The sequence below is a fragment of the Lissotriton vulgaris genome, chromosome 6 (genome assembly GCF_964263255.1).
Source record: "Lissotriton vulgaris chromosome 6, aLisVul1.2, whole genome shotgun sequence".
Classification (NCBI taxonomy): Eukaryota; Metazoa; Chordata; class Amphibia; order Caudata; family Salamandridae; genus Lissotriton; species Lissotriton vulgaris.
Window position 1 is genome coordinate 1,163,563,459 of NC_141694.1, and position 19,046 is coordinate 1,163,582,504.

Consider the following 19,046-nt stretch of genomic DNA (forward strand, 5'->3'; position numbering starts at 1 on the left):
CCGCAGATAAAACTCAACCGGGTAGCCATCGGGTCCGGGCATCTTGCTGGCCGGCATGTCATATAAAGCAGGAAATCTCTTTTGCAGTGATGGTCTCCTCTAAGTCGCGGTCGAGGGAGGAGGGAATAGTAGGTAGCGGCATGTCACACAACAATGGATGTTCGATCTCCAGGGGGGAGCGGGAAGCATAGCCTGCAAGTATAAAGGTCCTGATAAAAGGTTGTAAAAGTACACAGAATAACAGGAGTCTGGGACAGGGACCATTAGTCAGGGCACTATGCAAGAGATAGTGTCATTGGTGGAAAGCCTTGTATTCATTTGTTATGTGGAAGGTTTAGCTGAGATATTGTACAGTGAAATCAAGTGACCACAAGTTTCCCTCATACAAAATTTCACACAAAATTTTCTGAATCAAATATTTTTATTATATTTAAAAGTAAGGTAATTTCAGAGCCTACACCGGCTTGAGAATATATGTGACTGATATTACATCATAACTAACTCAGGTTCCATGATAACGGATGAACTGAAAACATGGGAACACACACCCAACACTGCTCCATCTGCATTGGTGCTGATCCGTATACTGATCTTCAGTATTGTTCTTTCTGGTGGAAACTCTATTTAACCGCATATTCCTCACCATGGAATACTCACTGATGCCAGACTGAATCCGGAAACTTTCTCTAGCAACGCTTATGTGTGCTGCTACGTAGTGCAGCACAGCTCCATACTGGCTCTGTACCACCCCGTAAGTCACGAAGTGGAGCAACATATAAGCACTTGTCCTGAGCATTAATGTCAGACTACGGCTTATCTCTGTTTGTGCCCTCATATGCGGAGCATACACAATTGTTGGTAGCGGAGGCCTAACTTGGGACATTTTTACATGTTAAAAAGAGGCTACTCCACAGAATGGGGTGGACTGAGGATGTTCAAGAATCTGCAGCTAGACAGAGTATCCATTGGAAAGAGTGTTATGGAAGGTAAGTGGCTTGTACTTCTGATGACTACATCTAATCGCAGATTTTTCACCTTAGAATAGATACCAAAGCAGTACCTCCTCCGGTAGCATGTCTGTGGAGTAGACTCAGACCCAAAAGCCTTGCAGGCCTGAGTAGGCAAAATGCACCCATCGCCAGACCTGGCTGTCCAGGCAGTAGTGCTTTACGAACCTGTTCTAAGACCACTATGTCGCAGTCTGGAAGATGTCAAGGACGTGCACATCCATGGGCTACGCAGGGTAGCAGCCTTAGCCCTAGTGGAATGGGTTGTCAGACCTACCAGGGGCTGCTTCTGGGCCAGCATGTAGCAGATCTTAACACAGTGGTCTAGTCACCTCAAGAGGGACGTCTTCTTCACAGCGCTCCTCTTCTTCGCCCTGGAGAAACACACAAAAAGCTAATTGTCCACACAATATTCCTTGGTATGAACAATGTAAAAGCTCAGAGCCCTTATTGTGCCGACTAATTGAGGCTCCCCTACTTTTCTGAGGGGGAGCAAAGAACGTATACAGGGTGATGGATTACCCAATACAGAAAGGAGTCACAACTTTAAGTAAGTATGCCGTGCTAGAACTCAGAACAAGTTTATTTTGGAAAAGGATGGAATAGAGCTGTTTCACTGACAGTGCCTGAAGTTCACACATATGACGAGCGGAAGCAATCATGATGAGTAAGTTGGTCTTTAAAGTTGAGAGTCGCAGCAAGCAATTATACGTTGGTTCGAAAGGTGTACACATAAGAAACGTCAAGATCAAGTTACGGTCCCATGTGGCATTATACATACTTGTCAGACCTTTTATGAATTCCATTACAGCAGGTGATTTAATCAAGGACGCTTGGTCAAGTAAACACAGAAAGAGCTGTCTGCAAGGTCTTGCTGCGACAAAGATAAAACAAACCAAAGACAATCTGACAGCTGTGCTTGTAAAGGGTCAATATCGGGACTACCACTGGTGGAGGACCATGCCCTGCTGTTGTTAGCCTGATCACAAAACAGCTGCTCATATTCAGCAGGTTCAGGTACCACACTCTAATTGCCCAATCCTAAGCCACTAAGATGGCTTGGGCCAAGTTGGTCCAGCTCTTTTTCAAAATTTGGGATAGGAGAGGGAAAGAGGGAAGAGGTACAGGAGTCCCATGTTTCACTCCAGCCGGAATGCATTCCCTAGTATAAGCTTTTTTGCAGAAACTCCTGAAACTCCTGAATGCAAAACCTTTGACACTGTGCATTCTCACCAGTCCTAAAACATTCTAGTCAGGGTTATACCACTGCCAAAAGATGCCTTGTGCCACCTCAGGGTAAAGACACCATTCCTGATCGGCCAGATGCTGTCTGCTAAGCTTGTCTGCTTTGGCATTCAAGGATCCACCAGGGGGTTCGCGGTCAGGGAAATGCCATGACGCTCCAACCAACCACAGAGGCGCAAAGCCTCTATGCATACAGCCCCACTCCACACTGCTTGTTGCAATACCACAGGGCCTGTGACAACCTGTACCAGCTTCCCCTTGAAGAATGGCCTAAAGGCCTGAAGCCTGATGAATGGTGTGTAACTCCAACAGACTTACATGGAGCCCAGCTTCTGCCAGGGACCACAATCATCTGATCTACACATCCCCCACATAACCTCCCCAACCCAGTAGTGGCGAGTCAGTCACCACTGTCAGCTCTAGGTGGGGATGGAGATGGGCCTGCCAGCTAGCCAAATCCGGATAGCATCTAATAGATATTATTGGTGCGGGGCACACTGAAAATTCGACTTCCACTGCAAGGCCCACATGTAGCCCCTGGAGTAATCAACAAGAAAGATGAGGAGGCTTAGAGGCCAAGAAATCTCAAAGCTGCTTTCAACAAGATCCTGGCCTGAAGCTGAAACAGCAGGAGCAACGACTGAATGTCAGGGACTACTAGTGGCGAAGGGGAGGGGATACTTTGAACTGCACTGTATTCAGCAGGATCGTCACCACACTAACCAAAATGCCCCAAAAAAGTCCCCGAGATGAAAAATAAAATGGTAATAAAGTTCATTTATTACCATTTTATCGAGCATTAGGATGGAGTGGGGCCTGTTGAGTGACAGCATCAGGGAAGAGGGAAGGCTGCCTTGTCAGTTCAAAGTGTGCATGTCCCTTAAGCCGGCCGTCTTGTCTTAAGACAGCTGGGTTGGACCAAGGCCAGGCCTCAAGTGCCCTCGATAGTACCAGGAAAGGCTGCTCCCTCCAATCCTGGCGCTGCTCTCATGATAGCCGAGAGCAGCACCAGGATTGGTCAGGGTTGTTGTTGAAGGTACCGCGCTGGAGGCAGAGCTGAGAGGAAGAAACCGGAGCGAGGAGTTCGGCAGATAAGTACTATTTCGTTTCCTTCTTTAATGTGCAGATGGAAGATGGCGGCGCAGCAGAGAAGAGAGATGTTGGGACTGAGCTTGAGGCTGCTGCAAGGAGGTGAGGAGGGAGCAAGCATGGACGGGGAAACATCTCCGTACCATGTGAAAATGCCTGTGCTTGTCATCTCAGATCGATTGGAGTGGTGGGTGTGCTTGTTGGTGGGAAGGGGAGAGGCATACCTGTAAAAGGTTGAGGATTGGGGTAGATGCAGGAGAACCCTGCCACTTCTAGCATTATCGGAGTCTACATTTCTCGTAAGTGTACCTAAACATACTGTTGGGCTTGTAGACAGGGCATGGAGCTGGGATAGGATAAATAAACTTTACATGTGCAAAGATTTTGACAAAACTCTTGCTTTTGGTGCTGCCCTTCCTAGCTATAATCAATGCTAACTGTTTAAAAAACACTCTCTAAACATAAGAATTAATTTACTTCCTACAGTTTCCTTTTAGGGTATCTCTTTTTCGAGTGGATGACAGGGGATATGGAAACCACAGACATCTCTCCCAGAGAGACATCAGCTTCACCACTCATGTCAAAATGACTTCAGTATATTTAATTCTTTTTTTTAAAAAACTTTTTTATTTTGCAGAACATACAAAAGACAGTGGTGATCACACATCAGGTACATTTGCATTGCATCATACATATAGGTGGAGTTTACAGGAAACATCAGGAAAGTCGGCGAGTATATTTAATTCTTAGAATGTTACTGTCTTTGTTTATCTCAGCTAGCACAGTGGGAAAAGCTACAGAGAGGGGACAGGAAGGAAATCATGCAGTAAAAACAAAAGAGGAATACAATTATTTTTTTGGAGGAGACTTGTAATGTGGGAAGAATGAATGAGGCTGCGAGGAAAGTAGTTTAGTAAAATTGAAATCCAGATAAAAATGGGGGTGAAGTGAGGTATGATGGAGATTTGAAAGGGAATGGATTTAGGAGGACGATTTGGCGGAGCAAAAAGAAAGAGCATGGCATTGCCATGCTGAACAATTTGTAGGACCCATCCGTTAGACCTAATTGATTGTCACGTTAGGAGGAAATTCTGCATGACTACCAGTTGTGCTTCAGTAATCTCGCAGTGCGACATTGGTCGAGATTGGGCCAAAGTTGGCCCTGTATTAGACATCGAAATCAGCACCGGAGCCTCTTCCTGTGCGGGTGGCGTCAGCACTGGTTTCGATGAGAATGAGTCCAGCGCATATCCAGGACCAGGAGTAGACTGCGCACCGGGGTCAGTACTCGGTATGGGAACAGGTTCTAAGGGGTCAGACGGCTCCAGGGATAGACGTGCCAGCAGAAACCTGACCGGAGGCCTCTGTGGCTCCTTGGGGTCTGAAGGCATGCCAGAGGGTGCCGGAAGTACACCGAGTAAACAAAAATAAATCAGTAATGTATCTCTTAGAAGAGGCAGATCCTTGCCTATCAAAGTGAACCAAAAGCACTTTGTGGTGTCCTTAGAGGCAAAAGTGTCTTCCCTTTAATAATCTCATCAATGGAAGACTATGTTCATACTTCATCACGTACTGTTTTTTAATTAACAGCTTATGTTCCCCTGTTAAACATGCTGCCTGGTATAAAGTGCTTCAGTGCCTTATGAGGAGTATTAAGAGCTATATAAATACAAATGCAATATAATTTAGAATTCAAAGTTGATAGCGTAATGCCTCTTTGCAGGACCCAAAACCATGCATACCTCAATTTTCAATAACCGGGAAAGTGGTTGCCCAGTTGTTTGGTGCTAAAATACACCAACAAGATGGAAAATCACTTTTGCACATTGGACAAAGGGTGTTCATTGGAATTCAAAGCACCTATAAATCTAGAATCTTGTTATGAAGGAGTGAATTTGCAGCGGGACCACTGTGATCACCCAACATTTTCCAGAAGAGTTTAAGAAGTTAGAAACTTCTGGCTCTATGGCTAAAAGGAGAAAAGGAGTTATCTCAATTTGACTTCTGCGCATGGGTCATAAAGCAATGTATCCCCTGTTCTGAAGAAGGCCTCCTTACATATGAGATAGGGGCTCGAAACAGGTCAACAACTTTATGGGGGCATAATAACTAGGCAATGCAACAGTGACGGAAAGTCAGCTGAAAGAAAATACCTCTCCTATCTCCAAACAGAAAAGGCTGCTAATTTGGCTAAGGAAGTGATTCTTGGATATATTGGACTGTTGTAATCAAGTTTAAGCCAAAAGTTGCAGGACTCGTGTGAAAACTTTGTAGAAATCATGCTGTGAATATGGTCTCAACAAGATTTTACCTCTCAAGGTGGTGGTTGCTGTAGAGCTCTCTAAAGACTAAACTGCTAAACAGATAATGCATTTTTTTTTAACTTATGCTAATACATTTGAAAAATTGTCTTACGCCTTAGAGGGTGCCTCTCCTGTCAGATATTTTTGAACATAAAATGTGAATATTCCAAATGTTAGAAGTTGGTTCACTACTGAAACGATGATAGGAAAAATAGCAGCCGGTCTGATAAGGGAAGAAAGCAATAACACCCTAAGTGGAGCGCTATTGTTGTACAATATAATTTCCAGAACAGATAGAGTGAAGGAACCAGTATATGGTACAGCCACCTAAATGGGCCATGGTGGTTGTGAATGAGGGGACAGGTCCACAGCATGAGTAAGTCTGGGCACAGCAACTGGCCAGAGTAGGGTAAGGTGGATTGGTTGACCAATTTCCATGCTGTACAGAAGGAGCAGAGTGGGGTGCCATTTAGGGCCACTTGGGTGCACTCTTCAGCCTCATGCCGTTATTAGAGGCATCCAAGTCCCAGTGCAGGATACTCAACATGCCCTACACCCAGTCACCTCATAACAAAAAGTCTACGGCTTTCCTGGATCACAAAGTTCAGAGTTTGCCTCTCTTGCCAAATAGAATGATTCAATTTCTCCTGGTTAAGCTGCAAACATGAGGCCTTCCTGCAACCAGTTGGGAAGATCTACCAAAGGGCGTTGCACGTCTCCTTTAAGTAGTATTGGAAATTTGGAACTGAATTGCATTATGGGATTTTTAAACCTTGACTAATAATGGCAAAGAAAGCTGCACATTTTATAATGTAAAAGACTGCTATTATAAAGTCAAAACTGGCTGACGGTGCAAGATGACATGAGCCACTTGAAAGCTACACACAAGGACAGTTACATAGAAAACACAATTTAAAAAAAAACATACATTCACTATTTGACATGTTTTGCTGCTTTAAACAGTTTTCAGCTTGGTATTAAATAACATTTACTGTGCTCCTTTCAGACTTTGTCGTAGTGGTGCCTGCCTTTCACTGAAGCAACCCATGCAAAACATTTGAAGTGTGTAATATACAAGCCATGCCAAGAACTTAAAACAGTATCACTCAAATGGTTTTTGTGGAAGCTATATTTTTTTTTTAATCCCCCTGCTGGCATCAGTGGCAGGGTAAAAAGCTTGCCTCCGTTCCAGGAGCATAATGCTTTCATTCCTCTCTCACTCAAGCAATTCTAAAGTAAAATATAATGTATGGAGAGGAGTGCCCCCGGTGCTTCGCTACTGTGAACCCTCCTCTAACTGTAAAAATACTGTGCAATAAATCCATAAAAAAGAAATGATGGCATTATAAAGACTCGACATGTAAATAATTAATGTTCCAACAATTTAGGTAGGCCTGAGAAATGTTTCCAAACAACAAACTGACCTTTTCCTGGTAGAGTTTGTGGAGCCAGATACCGCATTCTTGCTCATCTTCCGGGACTTCTTCTAATGGAATTCGTCTGGAGCAGAAATAAAAATAAAAGGAGGCATGAAGACAGGTGTGCAATCCGATGAACCTCAAGTGCGCGAGACAGAGGCCATGATGGTGGGATGCACTGTACTCTGCTCACGCAATTAACATTACAATGCGATAACACCCCGCCTGTACAGCGCAAATACAATTCAAACCATTCTTAATGTGGATTAATACTGCTGACACGGAGTGCGGTATTCTAAATCCTCGCGAACAGCAGTATTTTTCCCCAGGATTTTATATAGCGCGTACTTGACCCGAAGGTATCAGAGCGCTTTACTTGAGCACCAGGGGGCATATTATCAAGCCCATTATCGCCGCTTTATCGACAGTTTCCTGCCGATAAAAGCAGCGATAATGTAACACCCTTTCTTGATAATATGCCTCCAGATACGTTACACAAGGAGAAATCCATTTTTGTTTTTTTGTTTGTCAGTATTCCACACGACATTACCTTGCTGAGGGCTTTATTGCATAAATCTATCACCTGCTCTGGGCAGATGGTAAATGTGTGCGGGGTTTTTTGTGAGGTGTGGGTGAAGGGAGGGGATGGAAGGGGAAGATGCGTTCCGGTGGGTGGGGGAGCACTCAATGCTCCTTCCTTGCCACAAAACGGCGGGTGGAGCAGGCAATGAGGCGTGGCTACTGTTGCAGCCAAAGCTTCGCCCGATTTTAATGGCTGTAATTAAAGGCCGATAAAATCAGGTCTAATGTTACCGCACTCAGAAAAACCGGATGCTGGAACATCGGATTAATCGTGATCAGGCAGGGCGGTACCCATCTGTGGAGACCGCTCCAACTGACTCCTAATCAGGTCCAAAATGTTAAAACATCGCACCTCTCTAAAAAAAAAAAACTTTAAAAACCGCACTTTTTATTTAAATGTTTATTTTTGCTGAAAATTAATATTTATTTCGAAATAATTTTGCATCTAATTTATTATATTTGCGAAGTGCAAAATACATCAGCGCATTAAAGTGCAACCTTTTCTCTTAAGACCATAAAACAATATCAAACCCCCATCTTTCCATCACAAAATTTCAACGAAGCCACCGAAATATCTTTTTTTTTTTTTTTTACAATCTATACTACTATAATAAAGGACGAACTTTGAGGCTTTGAGGCGGGTAAACTCGGGAACCGCAGCGCCAATCCACACATCCGATACACCGTTGTAATCGTCAGGGTGTGCAGATGGTTATAGGCTATATAAATGTTAAAAAAAAACGTTATTTAAAAAATGTACATTAAAAAAAAAAAGTAGTCCCTCCGAAGTAGCGTCGGCCGCGACGTGGGTGCTCACGTCAGGAGCGCGGGGAGGAGCGGCGTCCAGGAGCGTGACGAGGAGCGGCAGACATGGCGCGGGGGAGGAGCGGTGACGTGAGGAGCAGCGGACAGGCCGGAGGAGCGGTGACCAGCGGCGGTGAGGTGACAAGCAGCGGATAGGCGGGAGGAGCGGTGAGGTGACGAGCAGCGGACAGCGACGGTGAGGAGCAAGGTGCGGCGGACCGGTAAACTGAGGAGCGCGGGGGAGGAGCGGCGGGGGACTTGCTGGGCAGGGGCCCGGGCTTCTGGACAATGTCGGGGCGGGCGGCGTCGGGGAAACCTGATTGCTCCCGGACAAGGTCGGGACGGGCTGCTAGTTAGTCTATAAAGCTGTTAAGTGCTGCAAGCAAGATGAATTTTAGTGGGACTTACCGTTCACTTTTGAGCAAATACAGACAAAACAGAGGCCGAGTACAGCTTTTCATTTAATCAGAATAAGATTTTATGGTAAAAAACACAGCAAGGAAGCCAACCTTTTCAAGTGAGATTGCAGGATATACAGGCAGATTAAAAGAATTATACAGAAGCAATATTCTTTCTTACTTTTTCCTCAGATTAAAACCAATATGTGAAATTGAAATGTGTAAAATTATTACCGAAAATATTACTTTAAAGGGCGTCATAGAAATTTTGACAAAATGATGTTTGGTTATGGAGTGCATGGTAAACAGCAGGCACCATGGTGATAGAAGTAGTAAAAGCAACAGAGAAAAAGGTAGTGTGGGACTTAACAGAAAAGGAACCCCACCCGAAAGCACCACCAACTCATCCACGCCACCAAGAAAACCGCATTCAAGGAACGACTGGACAACAACGGACACAACAGCAAGGAACTCTTCAAAATCGTCAAAGAGCTCTCCAACCCCAACGCCGGAAACAACTACATCACCCCTTCGCAAGACCTCTGCAACTCCCTCGCCTCCTACTTCCACAACAAGATCGCGGACATACACAACAGCTTCAGCACTCAACCGACGCACGCCACGACCGAACCTCCGCGCCTGGACTCCGATCAGCACCGAAGACACCGTCCGTACGATGAACTCCATCCACTCCGGATCTCCGACCGACCCCTGCCCTCACCACGTCTTCAACAAGGCCGACGCTGTCATCGCACCCCACCTGCGGGACATTATCAACACCTCCTTCGACACCGCTACCTTCCCGGAGAGCTGGAAGCACGCCGAAATCAGCGCCCTACTCAAGAAGCCATCAGCCGACCCCACCGACCTCAAGAACTACCGCCCCATCTCGCTGCTCCCGTTTCCTGCAAAAGTCATCGAGAAGACCGTCAACAGGCAGCTGGCCGCCTTCCTCGAGACGAACGGATCCCTCGACCCCTCGCAGTCTGGCTTCCGGGCCAACCACAGCACCGAGACCGCCCTGATCGCAGCCACAGATGACATCTGAGCTCTGCTCGACAACGGAGAAACAGCGGCCCTCATCCTCCTAGACCTCTCCGCGGCCTTCGACACTGTCTGTCACCGTACCCTAGTACAGCGCCTCAGCAACGTCGGAGTCCAGGAGAAGGCACTGGAGTGGATCATCTCCTTCCTCGCCGGAAGGATACAGAGTCCGCCTCCCTCCGTTCAGATCTGAAGCCACCGAAGTCATCTGCGGCGTTCTTCAAGGCTCCTCGCTCAGTCCAACCCTCTTCAACGTCTACATGAGCCCCCTCGCAGACATCGCACGCCAACACAACCTCAACATAATCTCCTACGCCGACGACACCCAGCTGATCCTCTCCCTCACCAACGACCCCGCCACCGCCAGAGCCAACCTACATGAAGGGATGAAAGAAGTAGCCGAATGGATGAAGAACAGCCGCCTGAAACTGAACTCGGACAAGACGGAAGTCCTCATTCTGGGATCCTCACCCTCCGCCTGGGACGACTCCTGGTGGCCCCCCGCCCTAGGCAGCGCACCCAAACCAACAGACCACGCACACAACCTGGGCTTCATCCTGGACTCCTCCCTCTCCATGACCAGACAGTCAACGCCGTCTCCTCGTCGTGCTTCAACATCCTGCGCATGCTACGTAAGATCTTCCGGTGGATCCCCACCGAGACCAGGAAGACGGTCACCCAGACCCTCGTCACCAGCCGTCTGGACTACGGCAACTCCCTCTACGCCGGAACCACCGCCAAACTCCAGAAGAGACTCCAGCGGATCCAGAACACCTCAGCACGACTCATCCTGGACATCCCCCGTTGCAGCCACATCTCCGGACACCTGAGAGACCTGCACTGGCTCCCGGTCAACAAGAGAATCACCTTCCGACTCCTCACCCACGCACACAAAGCCCTAAACAACCAAGGCCCAGGATACCTCAACAGCCGCCTCAACTTCTACGCTCCCAAACGCCAGCTTCGATCGACCGGCCACGCCCTCGCCGCCGTCCCCCGCATCCGAAGAGCCACCACAGGGGGACGGTCCTTCTCCTATCTCGCCGCCAAGACATGGAACTCCCTCCCGACCCACCTCTGCCTGACCCAGGACCACCTCGCCTTCAGGAAGCAACTCAAGACCTGGCTGTTCGAGCAGTAGCGGACCCCCCTCCCCCAGCGCCTTGAGACCCTCTGGGTGAGTAGTGCGCTATATAAATGCTTTGATTGATTGATTGATTGATTGATATGGAACGGCTGTTCAAAAGGCTGCAGAGGTCCACAGAACTGCGGCTGTAGCACCCTAGAGGATTTCCCGCTACACCTGGCCCGTTACAAATGATGGACAACAAGTAGGAGTCCATTTTGTAGCTTGACTGAAAGTCCAAATGCACCAAGCAAAAGAGCCTTAAATGGCGCTTCTCGACCGGCAGTCAATGTAATGCCTAGTGAACTGTCAAGACACGGTCAAAACTCAGAAGGCCATACCCCAGTCTGAAGGCAAAATTTTGAAATCTTTGAAGTTTGTTGATGGTCTTGGCAAAAAGCCCCATTTAGAAAGAAAAATCTAGGTTTGAACCCAGGCTCCCACAGCTGTGGGATGCATGTCTGGTAGTAGGAATGGAAGTGTCATGCACAAAGGTCTAGATACAGAAAGGCTGCAGCTCAAACATTGAGCACATGTGTACTGTAAACAACATTTGGGTCAGAAGTGACACTAAAGTTCCTAACTGAGAGAGCAGATCAAGAGAAAGTCTCAGGTCGTAGGCCCAGAAAGGGTGTGCAATTGCCCACCCACAGGTTTTAAGTCTTATCCCTGTTAAGCTTCAACTGATGTTGAATGTTGCGTTTACTTTTATCACGTTATCATATTTCAGTCTGGCCCTGGGTCATGTTTGACATGTTCATCCATTTCTGGCTTGTCAATAAAAGTAATTTGCATGCTGGAATTATTAAACCAACACTAACAATTTTAAAATTGAAATTTAGAGGCGTTATATCTAGATAATGTTTGGTGCAAACTAAGACTCTAATACGACAAGACGAGGCGCTGGAATTATTCGATTCGGGAAACATCACTTACAACGCATTTATTACAACGCACTACCATTACAACGCAACCATTACAACGCAAACCATTACAATGCATTGCGCTGGGGGGCGCTCTAGGATAGGGAATATATTTAATTTACTATCCAACACCTTCCCTACTATCCACGGGGACTGGAGTTGGAATAGTAAATTAAATAAATCACTATCCAGCGCTTAAAAGCACTATGCGTTGTAGTGGTATGCGATGTAAAAAACGCGTTGTAACAGCAGGCGTTGTAATAGCCTGCGTTGTAATGACACCAATCCATTCGATTCTGCAGGTATGGTACTTTCCACATAATTATGGATTTATCACAAGTGCTATGCAGCCACCATTTGTTTCAACAAAAAACATTTTGCTTTGGCTTCAAAACGATCAAAAGTTTTTTTTTTTTAAAGTGACACAAGCAATGTCATGCCGTTCACAAATGTTAACTTTCATCTTTGGTTGAGGATTGCTGTATTCAGATGCTAAACCGGTACTAATGAGATATCACCTTTGCTAAAAAAGACTTATGTTAACATGTTTTAAAGTTTAAACAGTCAAAACAATGAAATAATAATACCAAAGAATGGGCAGCATTATGCTGCATAATTTGCTTTTTCGTGTCGAATAATTTAGTCAACACTGTATCATAATCTGGCCCTCCAGTGCCGTATACTTCCAGTGACCCTGAAGTCAATAGAATATATGGCAAGTGGTGGCACAGTAATGCACGTTTTCTAACAGAAACAAATGTAATTCTAACAAGAAGCAGCCTACCTCACATAAAGGTCAGCATGGTATTTTTTTCCATTCAAGATGCCAAGTAATGTTGGATTTTCATTATTTCTAAAATTGAGTGTTGAATCGTAGACAGCCGCAACTGAAAGGGAAACAAGCGGGTGATTACTGCTGGGGATATAGGACATCTGTATACTTCAAGGATACACGTGATGGCATTCATTTATAAACATATACCAAACTAGTGGCAGCGCACAGAATTAGTTTTTGTTATTTTATATATTTATTTGGCTTATACATAGACTCGTGAGTATATTTCACTTAAAGTATACAGTAGAAGCAATAAAGGCATACAACAGCTGTTAGTATAATGTACATGATAACCGGATATTACATAAATCTAACTGTGCACTCCTGGATTCCATACCGGGCTAGAGTTCACGGGGCACGCATTTAACTCAGCGTATGCTAGAGGGTGGGTGTCTAGGCTCTGGGCGACGGCAAACTGTAGCAAGCTGGTGATGCCTGAAGTTATCAAAACAGCACATAGAGTTTTCAGGAAAGCCTGTGAAATACCATGCATTTTCAGAGGAACGTACAATCGCAGAACACAACAACTGTAGTTTACTCAGAAAAGAAAAAAAATGAAGTACACCCTGCCCATGCCCTACTTTCTGTTTTCGAGATCCCCAAGGAGGATACTCTGCTTTAAAACTGGCAGTTTACCTCAGTGGCCTGTCATCGTTAGGATATTCTGGCCTGCACTCTTAGTTACTATGGGGCCTCACTCCGTTCTATGCATTCTTTTTTAGGTGAAGCCAGGGCAGCGCGTGCATTGCTCTGCAGCATGCTGTATTGGAATATTGAATAGAAGCCCAGCCAACTCTCCGCCCATATTTTTAATTCACTTGTGTCATTGCCCTTCGCAAATGCTGGCTTCTGATTCGTTAATAGGTTTGTTAGTCCCTCCTTAGTACTCAGGGGTGTAACACAGGCCCCCACAGCCCCGACATGCTTTACTGCAACATTCAGCACGCCATGCATGCTTTCACTTTCGGATCAGCCTGAGACAATGAATGGGTCTCGCATTTAAAAGAGTTTGAGCTATTGCCATTGTAAATGACAATGCCTTTTATTTATATGTTAATTAGCAAAACAGATAAATAAAAGGCATTCTCATTTACAACGCCAATTGCTTAAACTCTCGCAAATGCAAGACCTATGGTATTTCAAATACTTGTCTCAACCAGGTAAAGTGCTTAAACAAGGCCAGATGTGACTGGCTGTAGACTCAGGTCGCTGCCATCTTTAAAAGTAAGCACATCCCTTATCTGTAAAAAGTATTGACAGTGCCAACAGGTCTGGATTTAAAGGAATGTTGTATGATAATATGAAGCATTACAAGTAAAAGGCATGGGAATAGGTATAGATTTGTGGGGAAGAAAAGAACTGTAGAGTAATATTGATGTAGGTTAAAAGGTCAGGTGACAGTTGCACTGTCAAGTCAAATCTAAAAATCCACGTAGGTTGCAATGGTTTCACCTTTGTTAAAGTTTGAGCTTTTGGTATTGCTTTTGACAAATGGTCTTTTCTAACTTCTTTGAATTATGTGTAAAACGTTGATGTGTTTTACTTTACACAGAAAAGTATGAAAAAAACACAAAATCGTTTACCTGAAGAAGCCTTGCTGATGCTGTTACTGCTATGTATGGGTTGCCTCCTAATGTGCAGAATATATTCAACCCTACTGGTTGGCAACAGATACCCAAACCTTCACACGGCGCCCGAGCGGGAGGCGGCGGCGCACGCTCTGTGCAGACAGCGCAGGCCGCTCGCGCCCGCGGCGAACGTGCTGGCTGCGGGTTCAAGTGCCACTTCCATGCCTGTGGTGCGTTTCGAAAACCCTGCACTGGTGCGTATTAGCGAATAAGAATACTCTGCAGGGCCTAATACATAAATATGCATGTAAACGTCTATTCTGTGAGCTGCTGGAAAATGCAGCTCCAAGTGTTCGGGGTATAGCAAGTGAGGTATAGCGGTGATAAGCTTGTGAATATTTTGTGGCCGCTGCGTGACTAAGAACTGGAGTATCTCTGTTTTGCGCTTGCTCCTTAACACATGCATGTCAATCCTCCCGATTGCGACGGGAAACTACCGATTTCAAGGCTGGTCTCCCGATTCCTCGATTATCTTCTCCTTCAGGGTCTATCTTATGTGACACAGAGTATGCAGTGCCAGGATCCAGCTCCTGAAGGGTAGTGCACCACATTTTTTTTCTTGCTCTATGCCTGATAATTTTTTTTTTAATCTCCCACTTTTCTCTTAGAAAGTGTTGGCATGTATGTTAAAATGTCCGTACTGTAACTAGGAGTAAGTAAGTCAATTTGTAATTAGGAAAGAAATCAAAGTGACGTGCACGAAGCACTACAGTCATCGCAATCCGGTGGTTCCAACGCATCCAAAAGAACAGGTAATAAGTACGTGTTTTACCCCGCAGTATAACGGCACTGTATTTGTTGACACTGGATGGATGAATGACTGAATTTATCCATCTTGCTATTTTATATGTAGTCCTCGGCCCACAGTTGAGAACATTAAAAAAAAGTCCATGATTGGAAATGATCCAGGCCAGAAGCCTTGCTGATGCTGTTACTGCTATGTATGGGTTGCCTCCTAATGTGCAGAATATATTCAACCCTACTGGTTGGCAACAGATACCCAAACCTCAACACGGCGCCCGCGCGGGAGGCGGCGGCGTGCGCTCTGTGCAGACAGCGCAGGCAGCTCGCGCCCGCGGCCCGCGGCGAACGTGCTGGCTGCGGGTTGTGACCCACGGTTGGCAAATTGGGAAAAGTAACATGGGCATGGATACCTTCATCAGCTAACAATGTTAACAATTCAAGATTGACTAAAATTTAGTAAGCTCATTAGCATTTATAAGACCCCTTGGTCACAAGCCAGCACTAAACAAAACAATTTACTTGTTACTGATTTTGTACAGTGAACACTGTATACTTGAAATGCTTCTAGGTGCTAGCGAGAATGTTCGTCCAAGTCTCACCACTCACAGTAACATATCTCACTGTAGAACTTGTATAGCGCTTCATAGACTTACGGAGGCCGCACACCGCTTCGCTACACCTTGTTTTTGTAGCGCTAGTTAATAGGGCGTGGTTTGTAGTTTTGCCTGCGTAGTAAGTGCTGGGCCTGTGTAGTAAGTGCTGGGAGAGGCGTGTGAGGTTCAAGCTACAAATATGATGGCAGTGGACGTCCTTAACTATAAGTATTGCGTAGAATCTTGGGTAGACGCGGACACTGCACTTTTTAATGTAGTGCTTAGTGTCTCATAGGTATGTATGTGAGGGCCCAGGGTTGGCATGCTCTCTGGAATTTAGGGTGGTTGCCAATTATTACAAAAACAGTAATCTGGTGCAAAATGTACGTATCTTCAGTTTCTTAAATTGCACAGGCTTGACTCAAACACCCCGGGTTCCTTCCGTTGCGCTCCTAAACGTGTACTGCATTGATTCGGCAGGTGCAATGGCAAGGTACCCTAAAACCAGCTGTTTTTATTCCATCCCTGGGCCGGGAGGAGAAAGCCCTTGTACTTGCTCGTATTCGGGCCCAGGACACCCTTGCTCCGCAGCTCCTGCGCAGCCGGCTAAGGGAAAAAAGCCCCTCCAGCGCGCCGCCCCCCACGTGAGGAGGGCGCCCGCAATTTGAATGTGTAATCGCCACTTTGTTTCGGCGGCGCGGACGGCGCTTTGAATGCGAGACAATCGATTAAGCACGTCCCGAGCCGTGCGAGGGGATAAGAGGGGGCTGCGGCGAGCCTCTGCGGGCTCACGACTGCCCTCCTCTCTCGGCAGAGTGGTCGCTCCCGCCCTCGCCTCAGCCCTCCTCCCTCCCCTCAGCCCTCCTCTCCGCGCCCCCTTTGTTCTGTACGCTCGGCACATCGGGAAATGGTGGCTTATTATAGCCCCGAGCTGAGGCTTCCGCGCAGCGCTACGCCCGACCGTCCTCCTAGGCTGCGGCAACCTCGGCGCTGCACCCGCTTCGTGGGAACTTAAATCTTGCAGCCAACTCCAGCAACAGACACTTCTAAAAAGAACAAAACAGGCCAACACGAAAAAAAAAAAATAGCACCCACCCACCGCCGCGATGACGATCAGAAAAGGGTGGAGAGGGAAGAAATCTCGGGAACGCCCACGAAGCTGGTCCGGCCATGACGGACAGATCTCTGTTCCAATGGCTAGCCTCCATTTATGGAGCTAGCCAATGGAACTGAGGGCGGATTCCCAAGCCACATAGTATTCTCATTAGGTTTTCGCCTGTGCGAAAAGCTGCGCAGTGCGCAGCTTTCACTTAGGCGAAACCTAAAAAGGGTCACTGGGAAATGAGGGAAGGGGCAACAGAGAATTCTGTTGTAGAGCATGGGCCTAGATTAGAGGAATCTAGAGGTAAAAGGAGCTACCACTGGTTTTCTCCTTGCTCTTACTGTCCATACACCCAGAGGTCATGAAAGATGTGGAATGAACAGAAACTTAATAGCATTCTCAGAGCCAAGTTTCCTTTCCACTCTCTGCACTGTTCCTAGCCTAGCCCCTCAGTAGCAAGAATTAGTTTAGTGAGTGGCTAAGGATTGCAAAAGGGATCAAGCCAATGATGTCATAGGGAGGAAGGTCAAAGGATGCAGGATTAACATTTTGATGAATGAAGGTCCACAGTGTTGAAGAGGCCTTATTTTATTTCTGTCAATGGCGTTTTTCTAAATAATGCATTGAAGTTTGATATTTGCCACATCAACAAGTTACTGAATGCTTGAGCTAAAGTATATAGACAATATAAGAATGACAATATTGGCAAAAGATTCTTGTTTCATGGTAAGTTTGTAAATACTTTCTACTGGAACAGTAAGTTATTGTTGCCACAAGTCTCCTTTCATCAAAGAGTGGGTACCCATTAGTGGCTGGAATTGAGGGCACTCAAAACCATAGGTTCATCACTGTTCAGTTCACACGGTTCCAGCTTCACCAGGCAATAAGGACAACGACTTTTATGAAAGCTCGAAAAAACTAAATACAGTCTTTATCTCATTCATAAGTTATATCTAAAATAATACAAGAATCTTCTTCTCCAATTCAAGGACTGAAAGGGGTGTTACCTTTGAAGAATACTGCATATAATGCATATAAAATAAGGACGGAACAGAGAAGTAATTAAACTGTGCTGTTATCAATCTCAATGAAAATTTAATAAAGTATATCTGAGAAAAGGAGAAGTTTATATGAAATAAAGATTATAGAAAGAGATTAGAATGGTCTGGCAATATTTGCTAGTCTATCACCACCTTCTGCTCATTTACATAGGGAAAGTCGTAGGCCATCCCAAGCCTGCAGCAGGTGCTCCCCCAGGATTGAAGCCATATGGAGAGTACAGTGTCCACAGAATCTGTGAATGTGTGTTGCTTCGACGACAAACATGCTGCAAATGCACTCCATTGTGGCCACATGAGACAAGGTGATTGTTATTTAGAGCACGTGCTGGAGAGTGCAATTGATAAAAGACTGGCGTTCACAGTTTACTTGTCGGGACATCTTCTAGAGAGGACGACAACCGCTCAGAATTTGCAATATCCTACACCGACACTACGGAGCTGCAGGAGAAGGAAATTTCCTGGGACACAAGTATTAGCCCCCATCCTGATCTGATTTTGTTCCATGCAGTAATTTCAATTAGCACATGCCATGTTCCACCACATGCCATTGTGCATATTAACTGCCCTCACTCTGGAAATTTATGCCACGGTATATCAGACATTTGCGCTCTATCTACCAATGCCACCAAATCAGTTGACGGGAGGACAGGGACTACCACAAATCTGATCAGTTCAAATGCCAGGGACATGAACCAAGGTGCTGTGATTGGTTGTTGGTGTGGGGAAGAATGATGATGTGGAAGACGAGATAAAGGGGCACTGGGGATGGCAGAAATTTCTAAGTCAGAGTCTCCTGGATAGACTGGCAATGTGCATGAAGCCATCGACTCCTTTACAGTCGGTACTATGTATTATAGGAGAAACATCACGGAGGAAGAAGCCATCGAAGAATTTACCACAGAGGAGAACACTGAAAAATACACCAGGCAGGCAGCACAGAGGAGAAGAGAGGCAGCTCCAGGAAGGAATTGGCTGTAATACAGCAAAGAGAGGGTGCAGAGTAGTTATATTGCCAGAAGTAGGTCTTACGAACTGAACGCAGCAGGAGTGGCACCTTTCAATGAATCTCAGCATTGCGTATAGGGAAAAAGGGAGTGCACACAAGGCAGTGGAGTCAAATACACAATGACAGATGTAGTGTTGG

The 19,046-nt window shown here is 45.9% G+C and overlaps 1 protein-coding gene across 1 annotated transcript in view; it reads right to left on the reverse strand.

Annotated features, from left to right (window-relative positions):
* The window catches only part of AGPAT4 (1-acylglycerol-3-phosphate O-acyltransferase 4), a 371,388-nt gene that overhangs the window by 40,681 nt on the left and 311,661 nt on the right, over positions 1 to 19,046 (reverse strand). Inside the window, exons 6-7 of the mRNA XM_086927247.1 lie at positions 12,724 to 12,826; positions 7,069 to 7,144 (exon numbers count right to left, since the gene is read on the reverse strand). Of these exons, the coding sequence (XP_086783373.1) occupies positions 7,069 to 7,144; positions 12,724 to 12,826 (179 nt within the window). The remainder of the gene's footprint in view (positions 1 to 7,068; positions 7,145 to 12,723; positions 12,827 to 19,046) is intronic.